At 46.8% G+C, this 21,206-nt stretch overlaps 1 protein-coding gene across 1 annotated transcript in view; it reads left to right on the top strand.

The window, feature by feature from the left end:
* Nucleotides 1-1,984, top strand: part of C2H2orf49 (chromosome 2 C2orf49 homolog) — a 45,172-nt gene extending 43,188 nt beyond the window's left edge. The window contains exon 4 of the mRNA XM_063953416.1: nucleotides 1,555-1,984. Within this exon, the coding sequence (XP_063809486.1) occupies nucleotides 1,555-1,611 (57 nt within the window). The 3' untranslated portion in view covers nucleotides 1,612-1,984. The remainder of the gene's footprint in view (nucleotides 1-1,554) is intronic.
* The last annotated feature ends 19,222 nt before the right edge of the window (nucleotides 1,985-21,206 follow it).

Genomic DNA, 21,206 nt, shown 5'->3' with positions numbered 1-21,206 from the left:
TCTGTTTAATGCCATGTTGTACGGCGTGTTTGTGGTGTGAGCTGGTATATATCTCACCCTTAGTTTAACAATAAATCCTTTTCCTCGAAATGTCCGTCTCCCTGGGCACAGTTCCTATAACTGGAGTCTGGAGGAGGGGCATAGAGGGAGGAGCCAGTTCACAGTCACACCCATTTAAAGTCTTAAAGTGCCCATGTCTCCTGCGGATCCCGTGTATACCCCATGGTTCTTGAAGCATCCCCAGCATCCTCTACGGACTAAGAGAAAAGGATTTACCGGTAGGTATTAAAATCCTATTATTTTCATTGTAAGTATTCACACTTTCATTATGCTCACTATATTGATTTATAGCCAGATTTAGTAACCTAGTTAGCAACCATCCCAATTTGAGGTCCTTGTCAAGACTACATTATTTTAACAGTGCAGTTCAGGAGGTATGTCCTGTTCACCACTACCCTGCCTAGCAGAACATTGGTGCCCGGATGGTACGAGCACCTGCCAGTTGTGGGCATACAATGAAAGTTTGGTTGTAGGGGAATAAGGGACAATTTAGTGCTAAACATGGCCCCATCCTTCTCAGTTATATGGACATGGCCGTAGTTTCCGTACTAATACTCCCATCAGATATGTTGGGCTTTATATGATTAATAGGCCCTACACACTGGCCGATATTTCTCAAAGATATGAACGATCTCGTTCATTATTGAACGAGATAACGTTCATATCTTTGAGTGTGGAGTCACCAGCGATGAACGATGCGCGGCCCCGCGCTCGTTCATCGCTGGTGCCCCGTCGGCTGTACATGGAGGCCAATATGGACGATCTCGTCCATATTTGCCTGCACTTCAATGGAGCCGGGTGAGGGGGGGAATGAAGAAACGTCACTGCCGCCGGGTCGCCCGTCGGCCGTATCCGCCGTCGGGCAGCTCGGCGGCGGATCTTTATATGTGTAGGGCCCATTAGAAACATCCACTTGTTTCATTGTTTTCCCCCACCTGTTTGTGGTCTGTCATTTCACCAATCCAAGATGCTGGTCTACCCTAGAGACAGGGTTATTGATCAATGGGTCGACAGTCAGAAGGTCAAGTCAGAAGATCAACAATGTCTAGGTCGACATGCACAAGGTCAACATGACAATGGTCGACACATGAAAATATGAGTTTTTAATGAAGGGGGGGGGGTTATAAAAGAAATTAGTGACAAGATTTCCCTTTCAGCATGTGGACCCACAATTAGTGCACTGTGTCCCCTCGCACGGCTTACTTTGCTCACCATGCTTCAGGCAATTGTAGCCCACGTGGATGGTAAAAGTATGAAAAAGTCCTGAAAATGGAAAAAAATTCCAAAAAACTCATGTCGACCATTGTTTGTTGACCTTATCATTGTCGACCTTTCATCTGGTTACCAGATAAACTACAATTTAACAATACATTACATTGAAATGATACATATTTTATATTGTACATTCTGGAACGCGTGGTTGGTTCCTAGTCAAGTGTCTTCTGGTTGTTCCTCTGGAGCTCCAAGCAGTTAATGTTACTTCTTCTCTTCCAGAATGACCTGAAGCCCTCCGAAGCAAAGAAAAAGATTCAACATGTCACATGGCCATGATTACCACCCTGAGGACATACCAAACGTGGACTTTGTAATATCATCTTTTAATGATCAGTCATGGAGTTGAGAGACAAATGGACATAGATAACACTTTTGTATAAATCCAGAATTTTGGTTGGAGGTGCATGAAGTTTGCCACAGGACAGTGTTCCCAGGACCAGAAATGCATAACTTTCCACAGATCACATCTTCATACGCGGATTTACTGTTTATTGTTGAGCAGAATCTGACTTTTGGTTCCTGAGGATAGAAAGTTTAACACTGTCCTAAAGAATCTTAGAGTAGGGTTTTTGTTGTGGTTTTGTTTATTTTAGATATATTAACAGAACTGACTTGTATTATTTTTATAATATAAAGAGGTTTAAATTTCTATGACGTGTGTATTTTTTGTGCTGCCTCCATTTGGAGATCTACCAGGGTTCTGTTTGGAGGCAGTAAAATGCTTACTGATGAAGATACTAGTATGGATATTTGCCCAGTACACCACCTGTTTCCAATAGCCTTGCTAACAGCTTTCATTGCAGTATTACTTTGTATTCAAAGTGCACAATCGTTCAAACCCAGCAGTTACTTGTGATACCTTCATTTCAGCCATGGAGAATCCGCAAAATCCTTCTCATCTCCTTAGTGTCTTCCTGCCAAAAGTATAGCTGTTCTCTTTTTGAAACTAATACACTTGAATCATGTCATACACTGTAGGATGAGCTTGGCTATATACACTCTATGCTTCAAATTGAAGACTGCTTTGCTTTTGTGGTAAATACTTCCAGGAGGTGGTTTTGTTTTTGTGCAAGTATTTTAAATAGGATTTTTAGTAGTGTTTGTGAACTCTAAAACGTCACATTAAATATTATGAAAATGTGATTACATTGTATTATTTCAGTACATAACAAAGGAAAAAATGCCTAGAAATACTGTGGAAACTGAGTATTTTGTTGCAAGCAAGAATTACTGTCCATATTGGTCTAGGGTGGGTGGCGTTGCAGTACTAACCTGCCTATCCATAAAACTTAGCCTGTCACTTTGTTGTGTATGCCACATAAACATTTGGTTACTATAGATAGCACTACATTTTTATTTTGCAATATATTATACCTCCCACTGTCCAGATTTTGTCAGGACAATCCCTTTTTTGGGACACTGTCCTGCTGTCCCATCGGCGGTGGGGGAGGGGAATTGGGAGGCCCCCTCTCACTCATTGCTCTGTTTAGTGAGCAGCAGTGATAGATGACATAGGGGGTCATGTACTAAGCAGTGATAAAAGTGGAGAAGTTGCCCATGGCAACCAATCAGCTGCTCTGTATACTTGTATAGTATGCAAATTATAAATGTTACATCAATGCTGATTGGTTGCCATAGGCAACTTCTCCACTGGCTCACTTCTCCACTTTTATGACTGCTTAGTACATCTCCCCGAAAATGTGCAATCTTACACAGAGCTGTAGTAATAGAGTATAATTACCATCGCTTCTTAAACCTCTCACAATCCTTTTATTTCTTACACTCCAGATACATTTCTGCACCCACTTTATCTACGCTTTTGACTCATTTCATACGGAATCTACACCCATTAAGCCTACACTGCTTTTCTCACCTGCATTTCTGCAATTCTTCTGCTCGGATTCCCTTACACTCTCCTCTCCTACTTCCACTTTCCCTCAACCTATTTACCTACTTAACACTATGTCAAGGCTTTCTTATACTCCCCACATCACTCAGTGTCTACCTAATAATGTATCTTTATCCTTCCCCCCTACTCTCCTACACCTCCTCCTCTCTCCCCTCCTCTGTCTCCCCTCCATCCCTCTGTTTCCTTCCCCCTCCTTTCCTGTTACCCCACTTTCATTCACCTCTGCCCCATGGTCCTACTACCCCACAACTCAGCCCTGCTCCCTCTCTCCCTACCCTGTCACCTCCCCACACCCCCATCCACATCCCACTGACCTCCCTCCCTGCCCACCTTCCCCTCCTAGCTCAGGCACCCACACCATTACCACTCTCATCATCCCTGCCCTCAAAGTTAATCTCACCTCACCGCTACAGCAACCCTGATAATCTCATTCACATCTCTCCCACAAACTCATACCCCCTATCCTGTGCCCTCTGGAATGCCAGATCTGTTTGTAACAAACTGGTCCCCACTCATGACCTTTTCATTTCCAACTCCCTACACATACTAGCCATTACTGAAATTTGGATTACGCCCTCTGACACTACTTCTCCTTCTGCTCTCTCTGCTGGGGGCCTCACATTCACACACACACCCCGACCTGGGGGTCGCCATGGGGGTGGTGTTGGGGTCCTTTTACCTTCTAGTTACTCCTACCAACTCATACCACCAGAACCATCCCTTACATTCTCTACATTTGAGGTCCATACTATACGCCTCTTCCAACCAGTACATCTTAGAGTAGCTGTCATTTACCGCCCCCTTGGCACTGCTTCCAAATTCATCGACAACTTTGCTTCCTGGCTTCCTCACTTCCTCTCTTCTGACATTCCCTCCATTATCCTAGGTGATTTCAAAATCCCTATTGACATCCCCACACAATCCCCTGCCTCTAAATTCCTTAACCTCACCTCTTCACTTGGTCTCTCCCAGTGGACCTCCTCACCCTCCCATGTGAATGGGAGCTCACTGGATCTGGTCTTCACTCACCGCTGTGATATTTCTGATTTTCTCTGACGTCCTAAGTGGATGCTGGGGACTCCGTCAGGACCATGGGGATTAGCGGCTCCGCAGGAGACAGGGCACAAAAGTAAAAGCTTTAGGATCAGGTGGTGTGCACTGGCTCCTCCCCCTATGACCCTCCTCCAAGCCTCAGTTAGATTTTTGTGCCCGGCCGAGAAGGGTGCAATCTAGGTGGCTCTCCTAAAGAGCTGCTTAGAGTAAAAGTTTTGTTAGGTTTTTTATTTTCAGTGAGTCCTGCTGGCAACAGGCTCACTGCATCGAGGGACTTAGGGGAGAGAAGTGAACTCACCTGCGTGCAGGATGGATTGGCTTCTTAGGCTACTGGACACCATTAGCTCCAGAGGGAGTCTGAACACAGGTCTCACCCTGGGGTTCGTCCCGGAGCCGCGCCGCCGACCCCCTTGCAGATGCCGAAAAGTGAAGAGGTCCAGAAACCGGCGGCAGAAGACTTTTCAGTCTTCATAAGGTAGCGCACAGCACTGCAGCTGTGCGCCATTGTTGTCAGCACACTTCATAGCAGCGGTCACTGAGGGTGCAGGGCGCTGGGGGGGGCGCCCTGGGCAGCAATGATAGTACCTTATTCTGGCTAAAAATACATCACATATAGCCCCTGGGGGCTATATGGATGTATTTAACCCCTGCCAGGTCTCAGAAAAACGGGAGAAGAAGCCCGCCGAAAAGGGGGCGGGGCCTATTCTCCTCAGCACACAGCGCCATTTTCCCTCACAGAAATGCTGGTGGGAAGGCTCCCAGGCTCTCCCCTGCACTGCACTACAGAAACAGGGTTAAAACAGAGAGGGGGGACACTTATTTGGCGATATGACTATATATATTAAAATGCTATAAGGGAAAAACACTTATATAAAGGTTGTCCCTGTATAATTATAGCGTTTTTGATGTGTGCTGGCAAACTCTCCCTCTGTCTCCCCAAAGGGCTAGTGGGGTCCTGTCCTCTATCAGAGCATTCCCTGTGTGTGTGCTGTGTGTGTCGACATGTATGAGGACGATGTTGGTGAGGAGGCGGAGCAATTGCCTGTAATGGTGATGTCACTCTCTAGGGAGTCGACACAGGAATGGATGGCTTATTCAAGGAATTACGTGATAATGTCAACAGACGGCCGGCAAAAAAATAGTACCTGTCCAGGCGTCTCAAACACCGTCGGGGGCTTTAAAACGCCCATTTACCTCAGTCGGTCGACACAGACACGGACACTGATTTCAGTGTCGACGGTGAAGAAACAAACGTATTTTCCTTTAGGGCCACACGTTACTTGTTAAGGGCAATGAAGGAGGTGTTACATATTTCTGATACTACAAGTACCACAAAAAAGGGTATTATGTGGGGTGTGAAAAAACTACCTGTAGTTTTTCCTGAATCAGATAAATTAAATGAAGTGTGTGATGATGCGTGGGTTTCCCCCGATAGAAAATTATTGGCGGTATACCCTTTCCCGCCAGAAGTTAGGGCGCGTTGGGAAACACCCCTTAGGGTGGATAAGGCGCTCACACGCTTATCAAAACAAGTGGCGGTACCGTCTCCAGATAGGGCCGTCCTCAAGGAGCCAACTGATAGGAGGCTGGAAAATATCCTAAGAAGTATATACACACATACTGGTGTTATACTGCGACCAGCGATCGCCTCAGCCTGGATGTGCAGAGCTGGGGTGGCTTGGTCGGATTCCCTGACTAAAAATATTGATACCCTTGACAGGGACAGTATTTTATTGACTATAGAGCATTTAAAGGATGCATTTCTATATATACGAGATGCACAGAGGGATATTTGCACTCTGGCATCAAGAGTAAGTGCGATGTCCATATCTGCCAGAGGATGTTTATGGACACGACAGTGGTCAGGTGATGCAGATTCCAAACGGCACAAAGAAGTATTGCCGTATAAAGGGGAGGAGTTATTTGGGGTCGGTCCATCGGACCTGGTGGCCACGGCAACTGCTGGAAAATCCACCGTTTTTACCCTAAGTCACATCTCTGCAGAAAAAGACACCGTCTTTTCAGCCTCAGTCCTTTCGTCCCCATAAGAGTCATATCTGCCCAGGGATAGAGGAAAGGGAAGAAGACTGCAGCAGGCAGCCCATTCCCAGGAACAGAAGCCTCCACCCTTCTGCCAAGTTTCTCAGCATGACGCTGGGGCCGTACAGGACCCCTGGATCCTACAAGTAGGATCCCAGGGGTACAGATTGGAAAGTCGAGACGTTTCCCCCTCGCAGGTTCCTGAAGTCTGCTTTACCAACGTCTCCCTCCGACAGGGAGGCAGTATTGGAAACAATTCACAAGCTGTATTCCCAGCAGGTGATAATCAAAGTACCCCTCCTACAACAAGGAAAGGGGTATTATTCCACACTATGTTGTGGTACTGAAGCCAGAAGGCTCGGTGAGACCTATTCTAAATCTGAAATATTTGAACACTTACAAAGGTTCAAATCAAGATGGAGTCACTCAGAGCAGTGATAGCGAACCAGGAAGAAGGGGACTATAGGGTGTCCCGGGACATCAGGGATACTTACCTCCATGTCCCAATTTGCCCTTCTCACCAAGGGTACCTCAGGTTCGTGGTACAGAACTGTCACTATCAGTTTCAGACGCTGCCGTTTGGATTGTCCACGGCACCCCGGGTCTTTACCAAGGTAATGGCCGAAATGATGATTCTTCTTCAAAGAAAATGGACGACCTCCTGATAAGAGCAAGGTCCAGAGAACAGTTGGAGGTCGGAGTAGCACTATCTCAAGTAGTTCTACGACAGCACGGGTGGATTCTAAATATTCCAAAACCGCAGTTGTTTCCGACGACACATCGGCTGTTCCTAGGGATGATTCTGGACACAGTCCAGAAAAGGGTGTTTCTCCCGGAGAAGAAAGCCAGGGAGTTATCCGAGCTAGTCAGGAACCTCCTAAAACCAGGAAAAGTGTCAGTGCATCATTGCACAAGGGTCCTGGGAAAAATGGTGGCTTCTTACGAAGCGATTCCATTCGGCAGTTTTCACGCAAGAACTTTTCAGTGGGATCTGCTGGAAAAATGGTCCGGATCGCATCTTCAGATGCATCAGTGGATAACCCTGTCTCCAAGGACAAGGGTGTTTCTTCTGCGGTGGCTGCAAAGTACTCATCTACTAATGGGCCGCAGATTCGGCATTCAGGAAGGGTCCTGGTGACCAGGGATGCCAGCCTGAGAGGCTGGGGAGCAGTCACACAGGGAAAAATTTTTCCAGGGAGTGTGATCAAGTCTGGAGAATTCTCTCCACATAAATATACTGGAGCTAAGGGCAAGTTACAATGCTCTAAGCTTAGCAAGACCTCTGCTTCAAGGTCAGCCGGTATTGATCCAGTGGGACAACATCACGGCAGTCGCCCACGTAAACAGACAGGGCGGCACAAGAAGCAGAAGGGCAATAGCAGAAACTGCAAGGATTCTTCGCTGGGCGGAAAATCAGGTGATAGCACTGTCAGCAGTGTTCATTCCGACGCCCGGGAGAGTGGGGATTTCATCGGGAAGTCTTCCACATGATTGTGAACCATTGGGAAAGACCAAAGGTGGACATGATGGCGTCCCGCCTGAACAAAAAACTGGACAGGTATTGCGCCAGGTCAAGAGACCCTCAGGCAATAGCTGTGGACGCTCTGGTAACACCGTGGGTGTACCAGTCAGTGTATGTGTTCCCTCCTCTGCTTCTCATACCCAAGGTACTGAGAATTATAAGACGTAGAGGAGTAAGAACTATACTCGTGGCTCCGGTTTGGCCAAGAAGGACTTGGTACCTGGAACTTCAAGAGATGCTCACAGAGGACTCGTGGCCTCTGCCGCTAAGAAGGGACTTGCTTCAGCAAGTACCATGTCTGTTCCAAGACTTACCGCGGCTGCGTTTGACGGCATGGCGGTTGAACGCCGGATCCTAAGGGAAAAAGGCATTCCGGAAGAGGTCATTCCTACCCTGGTCAAAGCCAGGAAGGAGGTGACCGCACAACATTATCACCACATGTGGCGAAAATATGTTGCGTGGTGTGAGGCCAGGAAGGCCCCACGAAGAAATTTCAACTCGGTCGATTCCTGCATTTCCTGCAAACAGGAGTGTCTATGGGCCTCAAATTGGGGTCCATTAAGGTTCAAATTTCGGCCCTGTCGATTTTCTTCCAGAAAGAATTGGCTTCAGTTCCTGAAGTCCAGAAGTTTGTCAAGGGAGTACTGCATATACAACCCCCTTTTGTGCCTCCAGTGGCACTGTGGGATCTCAACGTAGTTCTGGGATTCCTCAAATCACATTGGTTTAAACCGCTCAAATCTGTGGATTTGAAATATCTCACATGGAAAGTGACCATGCTGTTGGCCCTGGCCTCGGCCAGGCGAGTGTCAGAATTGGCGGCTTTGTCTCACAAAAGCCCATATCTGATTGTCCATTCGGACAGGGCAGAGCTGCGGACTCGTCCCCAGTTTCTCCCTAAGGTGGTGTCAGTGTTTCACCTGAACCAGCTTATTGTGGTACCTGCGGCTACTAGGGACTTGGAGGACTCCAAGTTGCTAGATGTTGTCAGGGCCCTGAAAATATAGGTTTCCAGGACGGCTGGAGTCAGGAAAACTGACTTGCTGTTATCCTGTATGCACCCAATAAACTGGGTGCTCTTGATTCTAAGCAGACGATTGCTAGTTGGATGTGTAGTACAATTCAGCTTGCACATGCTGTGGCAGGCCTGCCACAGCCAAAATATGTAAATGCCCATTCCACAAGGAAGGTGGGCTCATCTTGGGCGGCTGCCCGAGGGGTCTCGGCTTTACAACTTTGCCGAGCAGCTACTTGGTCAGGGGCACACCCTGACTGAGGAGGACCGGGAGTTCTCTCATTCGGTGCTGCAGAGTCATCCGCACTCTCCCGCCCGTTTGGGAGCTTTGGTATAATCCCCATGGTCCTGACGGAGTCCCCAGCATCCACTTAGGACGTCAGAGAAAATAAGAATTTACTTACCGATAATTCTATTTCTCGTAGTCCGTAGTGGATGCTGGGCGCCCATCCCAAGTGCGGATTGTCTGCAATACTTGTACATAGTTATTGTTACAAAAATCGGGTTATTATTGTTGTGAGCCATCTTTTCAGAGGCTCCGCTGTTATCATGCTGTTAACTGGGTTCAGATCACAGGTTGTACAGTGTGATTGGTGTGGCTGGTGTGAGTCTTACTCGGGATTCAAAATCCTTCCTTATTGTGTACGCTCGTCCGGGCACAGTATCCTAACTGAGGCTTGGAGGAGGGTCATAGGGGGAGGAGCCAGTGCACACCACCTGATCCTAAAGCTTTTACTTTTGTGCCCTGTCTCCTGCGGAGCCGCTAATCCCCATGGTCCTGACGGAGTCCCCAGCATCCACTACGGGCTACGAGAAATAGAATTATCGGTAAGTAAATTCTTATTTTTCCAACTCCCCATTTCCCCTCTCTGACCACCACTTGCTCTCCTTTAACCTATCTCTCTCGACTTCCCCATCTCTACCTCCTAAGGCTACCATCACTAAGCGTAACATTGAAGCTATTGACACCACATTCCTTTCCTCCTTGTTTGACTCACTTCTCTCCTATTCTCTCTCTCTCATGCCCTGAACAAGCCACTTCCACATACAATGCATCCCTTACTTCTGCTCTTGACTCTGTTGCTCCACCAACCACTATTCACCCTCGCAAATTAACACCTCAACCCTGGCACACCAAATGCACCAGATATCTGCAAAAATGCTCACGTACTGCTGAGCGACACTGGAGGAAATCACGCTCTGAGGCAGACTTTCTCCATTTCAAACTTATGCTCTCATCCTTCAGTGCTGCCCTTTCTTTTTCATCCACTAGGGGTCACTGGAGTACTCTTGGGATATGGACGGCTTATCAGAAACAAAGGCACTGAATATTTAAATTTAGAACTCTCCACCCCTCCATATCCCAGAGTACCTCCGTGTACGACCTCAGTGTTTTTTCCGTGCTCACAGCAATAACAAGGCTTGTGGGGACTTCCCACACTTGGTGGAAGATTTTTATTAATTTTTCATTTTTACACTTAGCACATCGCTTCCCAGTTTCTGGAAAAACATGGGTCCGGGATGGTGCCGCTGCAAGGACAGCGCATGGCGTGTCGGTCCTCACAAAGAGCACCCTCACAGCCACAGGCAGCCTACTGTCTCCTGCAACAGCTGGACTGAGCTTACACATAGAAGCCCCGTCGCAGCCATGACCTGAGGAGCTGGACGGAGCTTACAGATAGAAGCCCCGTCGCAGCCATGACCGGAAAGACGTCGCAGACCTCCCTACAAAAGGTATGCTGGGGAAACGGGGCGGTCAGCGCAGGCTGCCGCCCCGCTGTGTGGGGTCCGTGGGTAAGGCCGACCGCTCACTACCGTGATAGCCGCTCCAGCGCTCCGTCTGCTGCTCCGACCGCCCGCCCCACGCTCCGTCCTCCCGCCAGGCGCTCCGTCAGCGGTACACCGCTCACAGAGGGAGACCCGCCGCAGCTTCGCTCCGTCAGCGGTGCTCACAGAGGGAGACCCGCCGCAGCTTCGCTCCGTCAGCGGTGCTCACAGAGAGAGACCCGCGCAGCTTGCCTAGCGACGCCGCGCTCCGGCCAGCCGACCTCAGCTGTTCTGGACTATGTGTCCCTCGCCTCCCTGAAATGAGCTTCCCGGCTCCCCGCTGAGACACAGCGCTACAGGGAGTACAGGGAAGGGGGGGGGAGTGGGGGACCTGGCTGATTACTGCGTGGCTGCAGCTGCCAGATGCTGCAAGGGGAAAATCACGGTATAATAGGCTGTTGAGCCTATATATAGCTGCCATATCTATAGAAGATATGTTAATATTAATATCTATAGAAGATATTAATACAAAATTAACTGCAGGCAGAGCTTATATTAATGTGACCTGCCTGTGATTGTATTGTAACCTGCATGTGATTATATATTAACTGCAGCAGGTATTGTAACTTGTCCTGTGAGTCTCAGTGTAAGCATGGCATGGGGGCCATTTTTAATCATGTTTCCTGTTTCTTCCAGTGATAATTCCAGAACATTCCTGCCCTACTTCTCTACGCCACCGGAGGCGCAGGGGTGTTAGTGGGAATTTTGGTTCAGGTTTCACATAGGCTGCCCATGTAAACTGTATTTAGCCATAAATATATATATATATATATATATATATATATATATATATATTACGCACCTTAAGTAAAGATTTTACTGAGTCGTGCAAGTGTCTGTCCTTTGGCTATTGTGGTGTCTGTAAGGCTCCAACACAGACTAAACATAAATCTACCACAGATTCAGTTGGTTTGTAGGTTTCCACTCCGGAAGCCGGGTCAGTCCCAGATCCTATGTTAAGCATTGGCAATTCAAATTGACTCCGCTCGACAGGAGCGGTAAGATCGGAGTCTCGGAAGTTACTCCGCCAGCTCTAACGGAGGAGTCTCAGCCTTTCCAAAGGTCCAACTTCCCTTTGGGTACCAGGGTGTTAATTTAACTGGTCTTATAATTTAATGCAGTCTGACAATGCTATGTCAAACCTCACAGCGATAACTACGAGTGAGAAGGGCACATTGGACCAGCAGTCAGATAGTGCGGGGTTTTGACAACCATACATTGCTAATGACCAGTGAGTCAATGTCTCAATTTTTACAGAGACTAAGTAGACTCTAACATCTAATCCGTCGAATTTAATAAACAACAGATCTTCAATGAGTTTCTTATTTAGAATATCTGACTAAGATTTAACTCTATTTACCCGTTTCCACATCTAAATGGGAGAATCCGCCATTGGTGAATTCGTCTGTGTCAAACATTATAAAGACCCAAGATACATTTGGGTCACTAGACGCTCTATGTATGGAAACAATGACGATCACGTTAGACTTACCGTTAATGAGAAGCTGCAGAGTATCTCTGTAAAGCTTCTGCTGACGCCTGTTACCTCGTTTCTTGCTTTTCATCGTCGCTAGTTTCAGCACGACAAGGCCAGAAGTTGTTTGGTCCTAAATTTGATATTCAGGCCAAGACGGGGGGGGGGGGGGGGTAAAGTCTAGCCATTGCCGCCTCCGGTATCAAAACGGAAATACTTTGGTCCGGCGTTTAAACCCTTTAGACTTCAGTCTTTTCAAGGCTGTGGTACAAAAACAGTCACGACTTGTAACGCCAGGGCGTTAAAGTCAACAAGCAGTGGCTTGACGGCCTCTTAGGCCATCTCGATTTTCCAATTGTGGAAGCGCGCCTTTACATGTTACATTTGCCGGGTTTCCAGACATCCACTCATGGATGTATCCGCTATTTAAAGATTAAAAGACAAGACTGCCTCTGGCGGACGAAATTAGGCGTTTTGGCAGGTTGCCATTCAGTCTCTGCTGGTTTCAGCTGTTTTTATTTTCAGGCCGGGTACACCAACAGAGTCAGGGTTCCCCTCTGTTTGGGGTGCCGAAGCCGGAGGGCTCCGTCGCAGTCTCAATCAGCAAGTCACTTACTACAGTTTGAAAATGGATTTTCTGCGGTTAGTAGTTGCATATTTGGAGCCACAAGATTGCATGATTGCGCTTGATCTTCAGAATGCGTATTTACCCATTCCGGTTTGGTCACCGCATCACAGGTTCTTGCGTTTTGCAATACGCCACAACCATTAACCATTTCAGGTTCTACCGTTTGGCCTCTTGTCAACGCCTCGGGTATTCACCAAAGTGATGTTGGTGATGATAGCTCATCTCAGAGCCCTGGCAGTGACAATCGTTCCATACTTAGACGATCTGCTCATAAGAACTCTGTCTCAACAGAGGTTCCTCTTACTTGCGCTACTAACGTACACCACGGTTGCAGTGTCAAGTTCAAAAACAATCGCATCTAATTCCGTCTGAACGACTTCAATTCCTAGGTATGATTATAGATACGGTAAATCAAAGACATTTACCTACTACACCAGAAAGAACAGATTATACCATCTAGTACAATTAGTGCAAAAGCCACGCACACTAGCGGTACATTGGTGTATTCGCCTATTAGGAACAATGATGTGTTTTCGAAGCGCTTTAGTTCGCCGGGTTTCACTCGCGTTTCCCACAGGGGGGCGAGGGTGTCTATACTCTGGGCGAGAGTCTCAGAGGTTGAGGAGTTGTAGTTAAAAAGGTCAGCGACAGGGGTTCTAAAACGGATCACGACAGATTGCTGTCTATAAATGTCCTGGAACTCCGTGCAATTTACAATGCACTACATGCTTCGCTTTCAGTCTGTCCAAGTGCAGTCAGACAACGCAACGGGAGTTGCATACACAAAAACCAGGGAGGACCGAGAAGCCGCATGGCAATGCGGGAGGTAGCTTGAATCCTCAATTGCCCAGAATACCACAAGGTGATATTGTCGACGGGGTTCATTCCGGGAGTGGACATCTGTTAGACAGATGATCTTAGCCGTCGGGATTGTCATCCAGAAAACTGGGCATTAAATCCAGAGGTGTTTCACATGTGGATCCACAAGTGGGGTTACCCTCAGGGGTACATGATGGCATCTCGCCACAATTACAAACGCTCAGTATGTGTACAGAACGACAGATCACAAGGGCAGTGGCGGTGGAGGCTCTCACATTCGCGTGGTCGTACAGCCTCGTGTATCTGGGTCCTCCGGTTTCCGCTGCTCTCTCCGTTGCTAGAACGGATCATAAGACAGTTCGTCAAAGTCATACTAGTGATATCTCATGGGTTTCGGAGAGCTTGCTTCTCGAATCTCCAAGGAATACTCGCACACGATCCTTGCCCGCTCATAATACGTCCAACCTGTTACAACAGGGACCGTTCTTTTACCCCTATTTACCTATGTACCGCGGCTGCGGTTGACGGGGGGGTGGTTCAGACCGCCCTCTTAAGAAAAGAGATAGGGCATTACAGTATCTGTTATACCAACCATGTTACGAGCTAGAAAGCCGGTTACGGCAGCTCATTATTACATAATTTGGTGTGCCTATATAGGTGGGTGTGAAGCTCGGAAGTTTCCGACATCATCTTTCAAGTTACCCGTATTCTGTTATTTTACAGACGGGGTGGGATGGAGAACTGCGTTTATCTACACTGAGGGTGCAGGTATCTGTGTTGTCAATTTATTTTCAAAGACGTTTGACTCTATTGCGTCGGTACACACCTTTCTACAAGGTGTCATCAGAGTGCAGCCTCCATTTATCCCACCTACAGCGCCATGCGACTTGAAGCTGGGTTCAGATTTCTTACAGTTTTCATATTTTGAACCCTTACAACAAATGGGGATTAAGTTTCTCACTTGGAAAACGTTTTTTCTTCCAGCCTTAGCTTCGGCAAGGGTTTGGTTTTCACATTTGGGTGCCTTGTATTCCAAGCCACCGTATTTGGGTTTCCTCATGACAGAGCGGAACTTCGGACGAATTCCGATTTTTTATTTTTCACATCAATAAACCAATAGTGTTTCCTGTGTTGACAGCACATTCTAGAATTCTGAATGTGGTACGCGCATTACGCGTTTATATGTCCCGAACGTCTACAGTTCGTAATACGGATACGTTGTTTGTTCTCTATGATGCTGCCAACTGGGGTTAGCCAGTTTCTCAGCAGACATTATCCAGTTGGATAAAACTGACTACAAGTCAGGTTTACCTTAAGGCTAAGTTACAGTCGCCTACGTCAGTAATAGCTCATCCCACAGGTTCTGTTGGAATGTCATGACCAGCTGGTCGTGGAGCTTCTACGACGCGGCTACATAGTCTTCAGTGCACACGTTTGTGCGCGTTTACACGTTATGAAACGTTTGCGGCATCAGCATCTAGCTTTGGCCGCCTACTGTTACAGGTGTCAAACAGCTCTCCCGCCCACGAGGGAAGCTTTGGTACGTCCCCTAGTGGATGAAAAAGAAAATAGGATTTTGGTACTTACCAGGTAAATCCTTTTCTTTGAATCCATAGGGGGCACTGGACGCCCACCCAGAGCAGTTTTACCTGGGTTGTATTAAGCTCAGAGGAGCTTATGGTAACACATTTTCACCGATTGGTTCAAATTATAAAGGTTTATCGGTTATGGTGTCAACTGTTTAGTTGTCAGTAACGTTATGTGTCAACTTTGTTGTTGTCCGTTATGTTATAGGAATTCTCCATTGTCAACCTCTCTATAGTTCCTGTTCGGCTCAGTAAAAAACACTGAGGTCGTACACTGAGGTACTCTGGGATATGGAGGGGTGGAGAGTTCTAAATTTAAATATTCAGTGCCTTTGTTTCTGCTAAGCCGTCCATATCCCAAGAGTACTCCAGTGCCCCCTATGGATTCAAAGAAAAGGATTTACCTGGTAAGTACCAAAATCCTATTTTCTCTTGCTAAACAGTCATACTTCAAGAACCTTATCTCCTCCCAGTCTTCCAACCCCCAGCGCCTCTTTACCACTCTCAACTCCTCTGCCCACCTCGTCTCCCTTCCTCACTCTCTGCTCTTGACTTTGCCACTTACTTCACATCCAGAATTGACTCCATACGTCAGGACATTGCATCACACCAGACCATCAGTAACCAGCCTTCTCCCATCCCTTACCAACCCTCCCCATCCCTCGCACCAACTCTGACATCTTTCTCCCATGCATCTGGAGAGGAAGTCATGGCCCTCATTCGTTCCTGTCCCCCCACCACCTCCCCACTTGACCCTATCCCCTCCCGCCTCCTCCGCTACCTCTCTCCTTCTGCTTGTTCCCATCTTTCCCACCTTCTCAATCTCTCCCTCTCATCAGGCACTGTCCCCTCTGCCTTCAAGCATGCACTCATCTCTCCTATTCTTAAAAAACCTACCCTTGATCCAAACACTCTCTCCAACTACCAACACATCTCTCTCCTCCCTTTTGCCTCCAAACTCCTTGAGCATATTGTCTACAACCGCCTTACTTCCTTTCTTTCCTCACACTCACTGCTTGACACATTCCAGTCTGGCTTCCGTCCTCTCCACTCCACTGAAACTGCCCTTACAAAAGTATGCAATGACCTCCATGCTGCTAAATCTAAGGGACACTACTCTCTACTTATTCTACTGGATCTCTCTGCTGCTTTTGACACTGTGGACCATCCTCTCCTACTGCAAATCCTTCACTCCATTGGTCTGCGTGACACTGCCCTTTCTTGGCTGTCCTACCTTTCTGACCGTTCATTCTCTGTCTCCTCTTATGACTCTGCCTCCCCCTCACTTCCACTAACTGTAGGGGTACCCCAAGGTTCTGTCCTTGGTCCTCTACTCTTCTCTCTCTACACGTCCTCACTAGGTAAGCTCATTAGTTCTTTTGGTTTCCAATATCATCTCTATGCTGATGACACTCAAATCTATCTTTCCTCTCCAGACCTCTCCCCTGCTCTCCTCACTCGTATCTCCAACTGTCTCTCTGCTACCTCTTACTGGATGTCCCAGCGCTTTCTTAAACTTAACATGTCTAAGACCGAGCTGATCATCTTCCCTCCCTCCCGCATAACCTCACCTCCTACAATCTCATTATCTATTGATGGCACTACTATCTCCTCTAGCCCCCAAGTGCGCTGTCTTGGAGTAATCCTTTCATCGTTTTCATCTAAAAAATATTTCCAGGATCAGACCCTTTCTGACCCAGGATGCTACTAAGACTCTTATCCACTCACTGGTCATCTCCAGACTGGACTACTGTAATCTCCTCCTTTCTGGCATTCCTGGCAAATACCTCTCTCCACTCCAATCTATACTCAATGCTGCTGCCCGGCTCATCTTCCTCACCAAACGCACTACGTCCACCTCTCCTCTCTTACTAGACCTTCACTGGACCCCCTTCCCTTTCAGAATCCATTTCAAGCTTCTCACACTTGCTTACAAAGCCCTTACCCACTCCTCTCCCATCTACATCTCTGACCTTATCTCCCTTTACACTCCCACCCATCCTCCTCGCTCTGCTAATGCACGTCGACTCTCCTGCCTACGGATTACTTCCTCCCACTCCTACCTCCAAGATTTTTCACGTGCTGCACCACTTCTCTGGAATTCCCTACCTCTCCCCCTCAGACTCTCTACAAAACTTCAAACGGGCTCTCAAGACCCACTTCACCAAACCCAGCCAAATCTCATCCTAAATCTCTGTTCCACGCTCTCTATGTACCCCATCTGTCTCACCCCTGTCTGTCTAGCCCTCCCCTTTAGAATGTAAGCTCTCACGAGCAGGGCTCTCTTCCCTCATGTGCTTATCCTTTTCTTACTTTAATAATATTCAACTGCACCAAATCCAGCAGTCTTCTGCCACCTGATACTTATTCCAGTGTCATCTGCTGATGTAGCTATGTTTATTTACCCTGTATTTGTCCTATATTGTCAACTGTAAGTTGCTGTTTTCCTGCTTGATTATTTGGTTATGTACTCTGTAATTGGGCGCTGCGGAACCCTTGTGGCGCCATATAAATAAAGGATAATAATAATAGAGCAATAGTCAAAAGTCCTGTACAGCTAAACATTTTTACATACGTTTCTACAATAAATCCACCAGAGGGAGCAGTGGTGTAAGGAATTCCACACTAGTCTTTACGTTTTAAAAGCATAAATCACACATTGAAATGGAGTGAGGCTGGTCAAATGAATGCTGCAGAGTATCCTCAGTTCTTGTAAGACATTGGTGAGCTGTGTACACATTCATACACAATAAAAATACGTAAAGCCATCTATTCAATATGCAGCTTAGATCCTAATTGATTCCATACATTGTAGGAGATTTTTTGACCTCTCACAAGCTTTATTGAGAGGTAGAACTGTGTTCATTGTTTCCTCTGAAGCGCAATTCATCTGTTTATAATAAAGCACGTCCTCTGTAGATGTGCATGTGTTTCTGTAAGCTACTATTTATGTACCTATTCTACTGCTTTCTTAAGCTACTTAAGGGTGTCACGCCTACATTTATTTTAAAAATAAAACACAACCAAGTTGGGCTGATACATAGCTAGAGAGATACAGAGAGATTGGTATAGATATATGTAATCTTAATAATCCTCCTAAATATCACTTTCCTTGCAGCAGTTTAGGTACTGAGCTGAAGCCTCTACCTAGCCAGTAATAAAACATGAGAACATGCTGTCCAGCAGCAGTCCTATGCTCTGAAAGTGGAAGTCGGGTGAAGACATTGGGCTAATTCAGACCTGATCGCTGCTGTGCGTTTTCGCACAGCGGGCGATAAGGTCTGAACTGCGCATGTGTATGCACCGCAATGCGCAGATGCGACGGGATGGTGCGACAAATCTGATCCCACCTACTATCGCAAGAAGATTGACAGGGAGAGGGCGTTTGTGGGTGGCAACTGACTGTTTTCAGGGAGTGTCCAGAAAAACGCAGGAGGGACCAGGCGTTTAGATTGAGTATTCGTGACATCAGCTCCGGCCCTGATCTTCGCAGCGACTGAGTGAGTCCTGAGCTGTGCTGAGACTGCACAACCTTCTGTTTGTACAGTTCTCCTGCACATGCAATCGCAGACCTGCACACCGAATTCCCTTTCCCCCTATATGCAGCGACTACCTGATCGCAGGGATGCAAAAAACCCACCCTAGCGATCAGGTCTGAATTACCCCCATTGTAATAACCATTTTCCCCAGTGTGGTGCTATGCTTTAATGGAGAACAGTCTCTGTTTTCCCAGCTCCCCACCATCTTCTGGGGTTAGCTACACTCTGTGATCCTATTTGACATTAACCAGCATGTGTGACCTGCTGGCAACTTGTAAAACATTTGTCAAGATCCCAGGTAGGTAATTAAAGCTGAAACGGCAATCCATATTTGACTCCATTATAATGCATTAAGGGGAGATGCAAATCTCATCATGCTGCATAGACACATATAGGGGGTCATTCCGCGTTGTTCGCTCGCTAGCTGTTTTTAGCAGCCGTGCAAACGCTATGCCTCCTCCCGCTGGGAGTGTATTTTAGCTTAGCAGATGTGCGAACGAAAGGATCGCACAGCAGCTACAAAATAATTTTGTGCAGTTTCAGAGTAGCTTCAGACCTACTCAGCGCTTGCGATGACGTCAGACTGTTCAGTTCCTGTTTTGATGTCACGAACACGCCCTGCATTCGCCCAGCCACGCCTGCGTTTTTTCGAACACTCCCTGAAAACGGCCAGTTGACACCCAGAAACGCCCACTTCATGTCAATCACTCTGCGGCCACCAGTGCGACTGAAAAGCTTCGCTAGACCTTGTGTAAAAATACATTAGCCGTTGTGAAAGTACGTCGCGCGTGCGCATAGCGCCACATGTGCAGAAGTGCCGTTTTGCATCATCGCAGCGAACATTTTCAGCTAGCGATCAACGCGGAATGACCCCCATAGTACGGGATGTACTAAAGCATAAATTGTGGAAAAACGTAGAATATGGCATTTTCGGAGGCTTGGGCACATTTATATGTACCAAGCTCCGGAATGTGTTACTGGAGTTTGAACTCGGTAGGCAATGCTATCTGTAGATGGCCTATGGGCTTTTTTTTATATTCTTTCTGAGAGGTATCCAATTGGATCATCCCTGCAGCGAGCGTGCACCATTCTGCACCTGTGTAGAAATACTTCCAGGTCATAAATCCGGATGTCCTTCTACCTCAAAGGACAGCTCTTCTGCAAGATGAACGGCATTTCTTTTTTTTTTTAATCAGCAATAAGTTAAACGGCAAAACTGATCTGATGCAGACGCACATAGGTGATGTATAAAACCTTCTAACGTTCTACATTGTGTTTTTTGTTCAGATTTCACATGAGTTGTCTGTTTTGATTTTTTTTTTATTTTGTGCAAAGATATCTGGATGAGAGTGCATATAATAAAAGTTTTTAATGTAAAAGTTGTGAATGTTTATTTTTTTACTTTTTTGGGTAGCTCATTTACTTTGCGTTAACAATATGATTGTCAAAATTGCTCCTCTAATGGTCCCTTTCAAGGGACTGAAACTTGTGAACCATCTGTTACTATCTGTTACTGATGGCCATCCCTACCTTCAAGCATTAGCCTGATCATCACACCATAGGGGGGAGTATTGAAGATCCTAGATACTGAGCTCTTCTACTGTATGAGTGCATTTCCCTTAGAAAGATGAGAAGAAGCCATTGACATTCTTAGGGCAGTATCTTATACTATAATGACAAGGGATAATCTAGATATTGTGGCATTGAGTCAAGGTGCAATGAAAATCATGACTGGGACACAGCTATACCGGGATATATTTCATTTAGGAAGGACAGAATGGGAAAAATCGGTGGAGGGGTAGCAATGTACGTAAAAAATAAAAAAAAAAGCATAAATACTACCTTAATACAAAGTATTGAAGAAAAAACTGAGGCCCTTTGGGTGACCATAGAAACAGAGGAGAAGTCGATTATGCGTATTGGCGTGATATACAGGCGAACAGGTCAGGAAGAGGAGTCCTGGCCTACGCAGTCCTGGGCTACGCAGAGACTGCACAAAAACAGGTTTTGTGCAGTCTCTGCGTAGCCCAGGACTGTCTCAGCCGCTGCGATCACATCAGCCTGTCCGGGACCAGAATTGACGTCAGACACCCTCCCTGCAAATGCATGAACATGCCTGAGTTTTTGTGTTTTTTGACACCCACAAACGCCTTCTTCCTATCAATCTCCTTGCGACCGCCCGTGCGAATGGATTCATTGCACAAACCTATCGCTGAGTGGTGATCCGCTGTGTACCCATGCGACGCGCCTGTGCATTGCAGTGTATACGCAAGCGCAGTTTTGACCTGATCGCCCGCTGTGCAAGAACGCACTGCAGCGATCAGGTCTGAATTGCCCCCTTAATACTTACAAATGGAGACAGACTATCAGACATAAAAGTGGGTGAAAACCTGGGATCCAGTGATCATCAAGCAGTATGGTTCAGCATAAAGACAGAGACTGACTCATCCCATACAAAA

Source organism: Pseudophryne corroboree, chromosome 2 (genome assembly GCF_028390025.1).
Source record: "Pseudophryne corroboree isolate aPseCor3 chromosome 2, aPseCor3.hap2, whole genome shotgun sequence".
NCBI classification, from domain to species: Eukaryota; Metazoa; Chordata; class Amphibia; order Anura; family Myobatrachidae; genus Pseudophryne; species Pseudophryne corroboree.
Note: the sequence above shows the minus strand (reverse complement) of the source record. Positions and strands in the feature narration are given on the sequence as shown.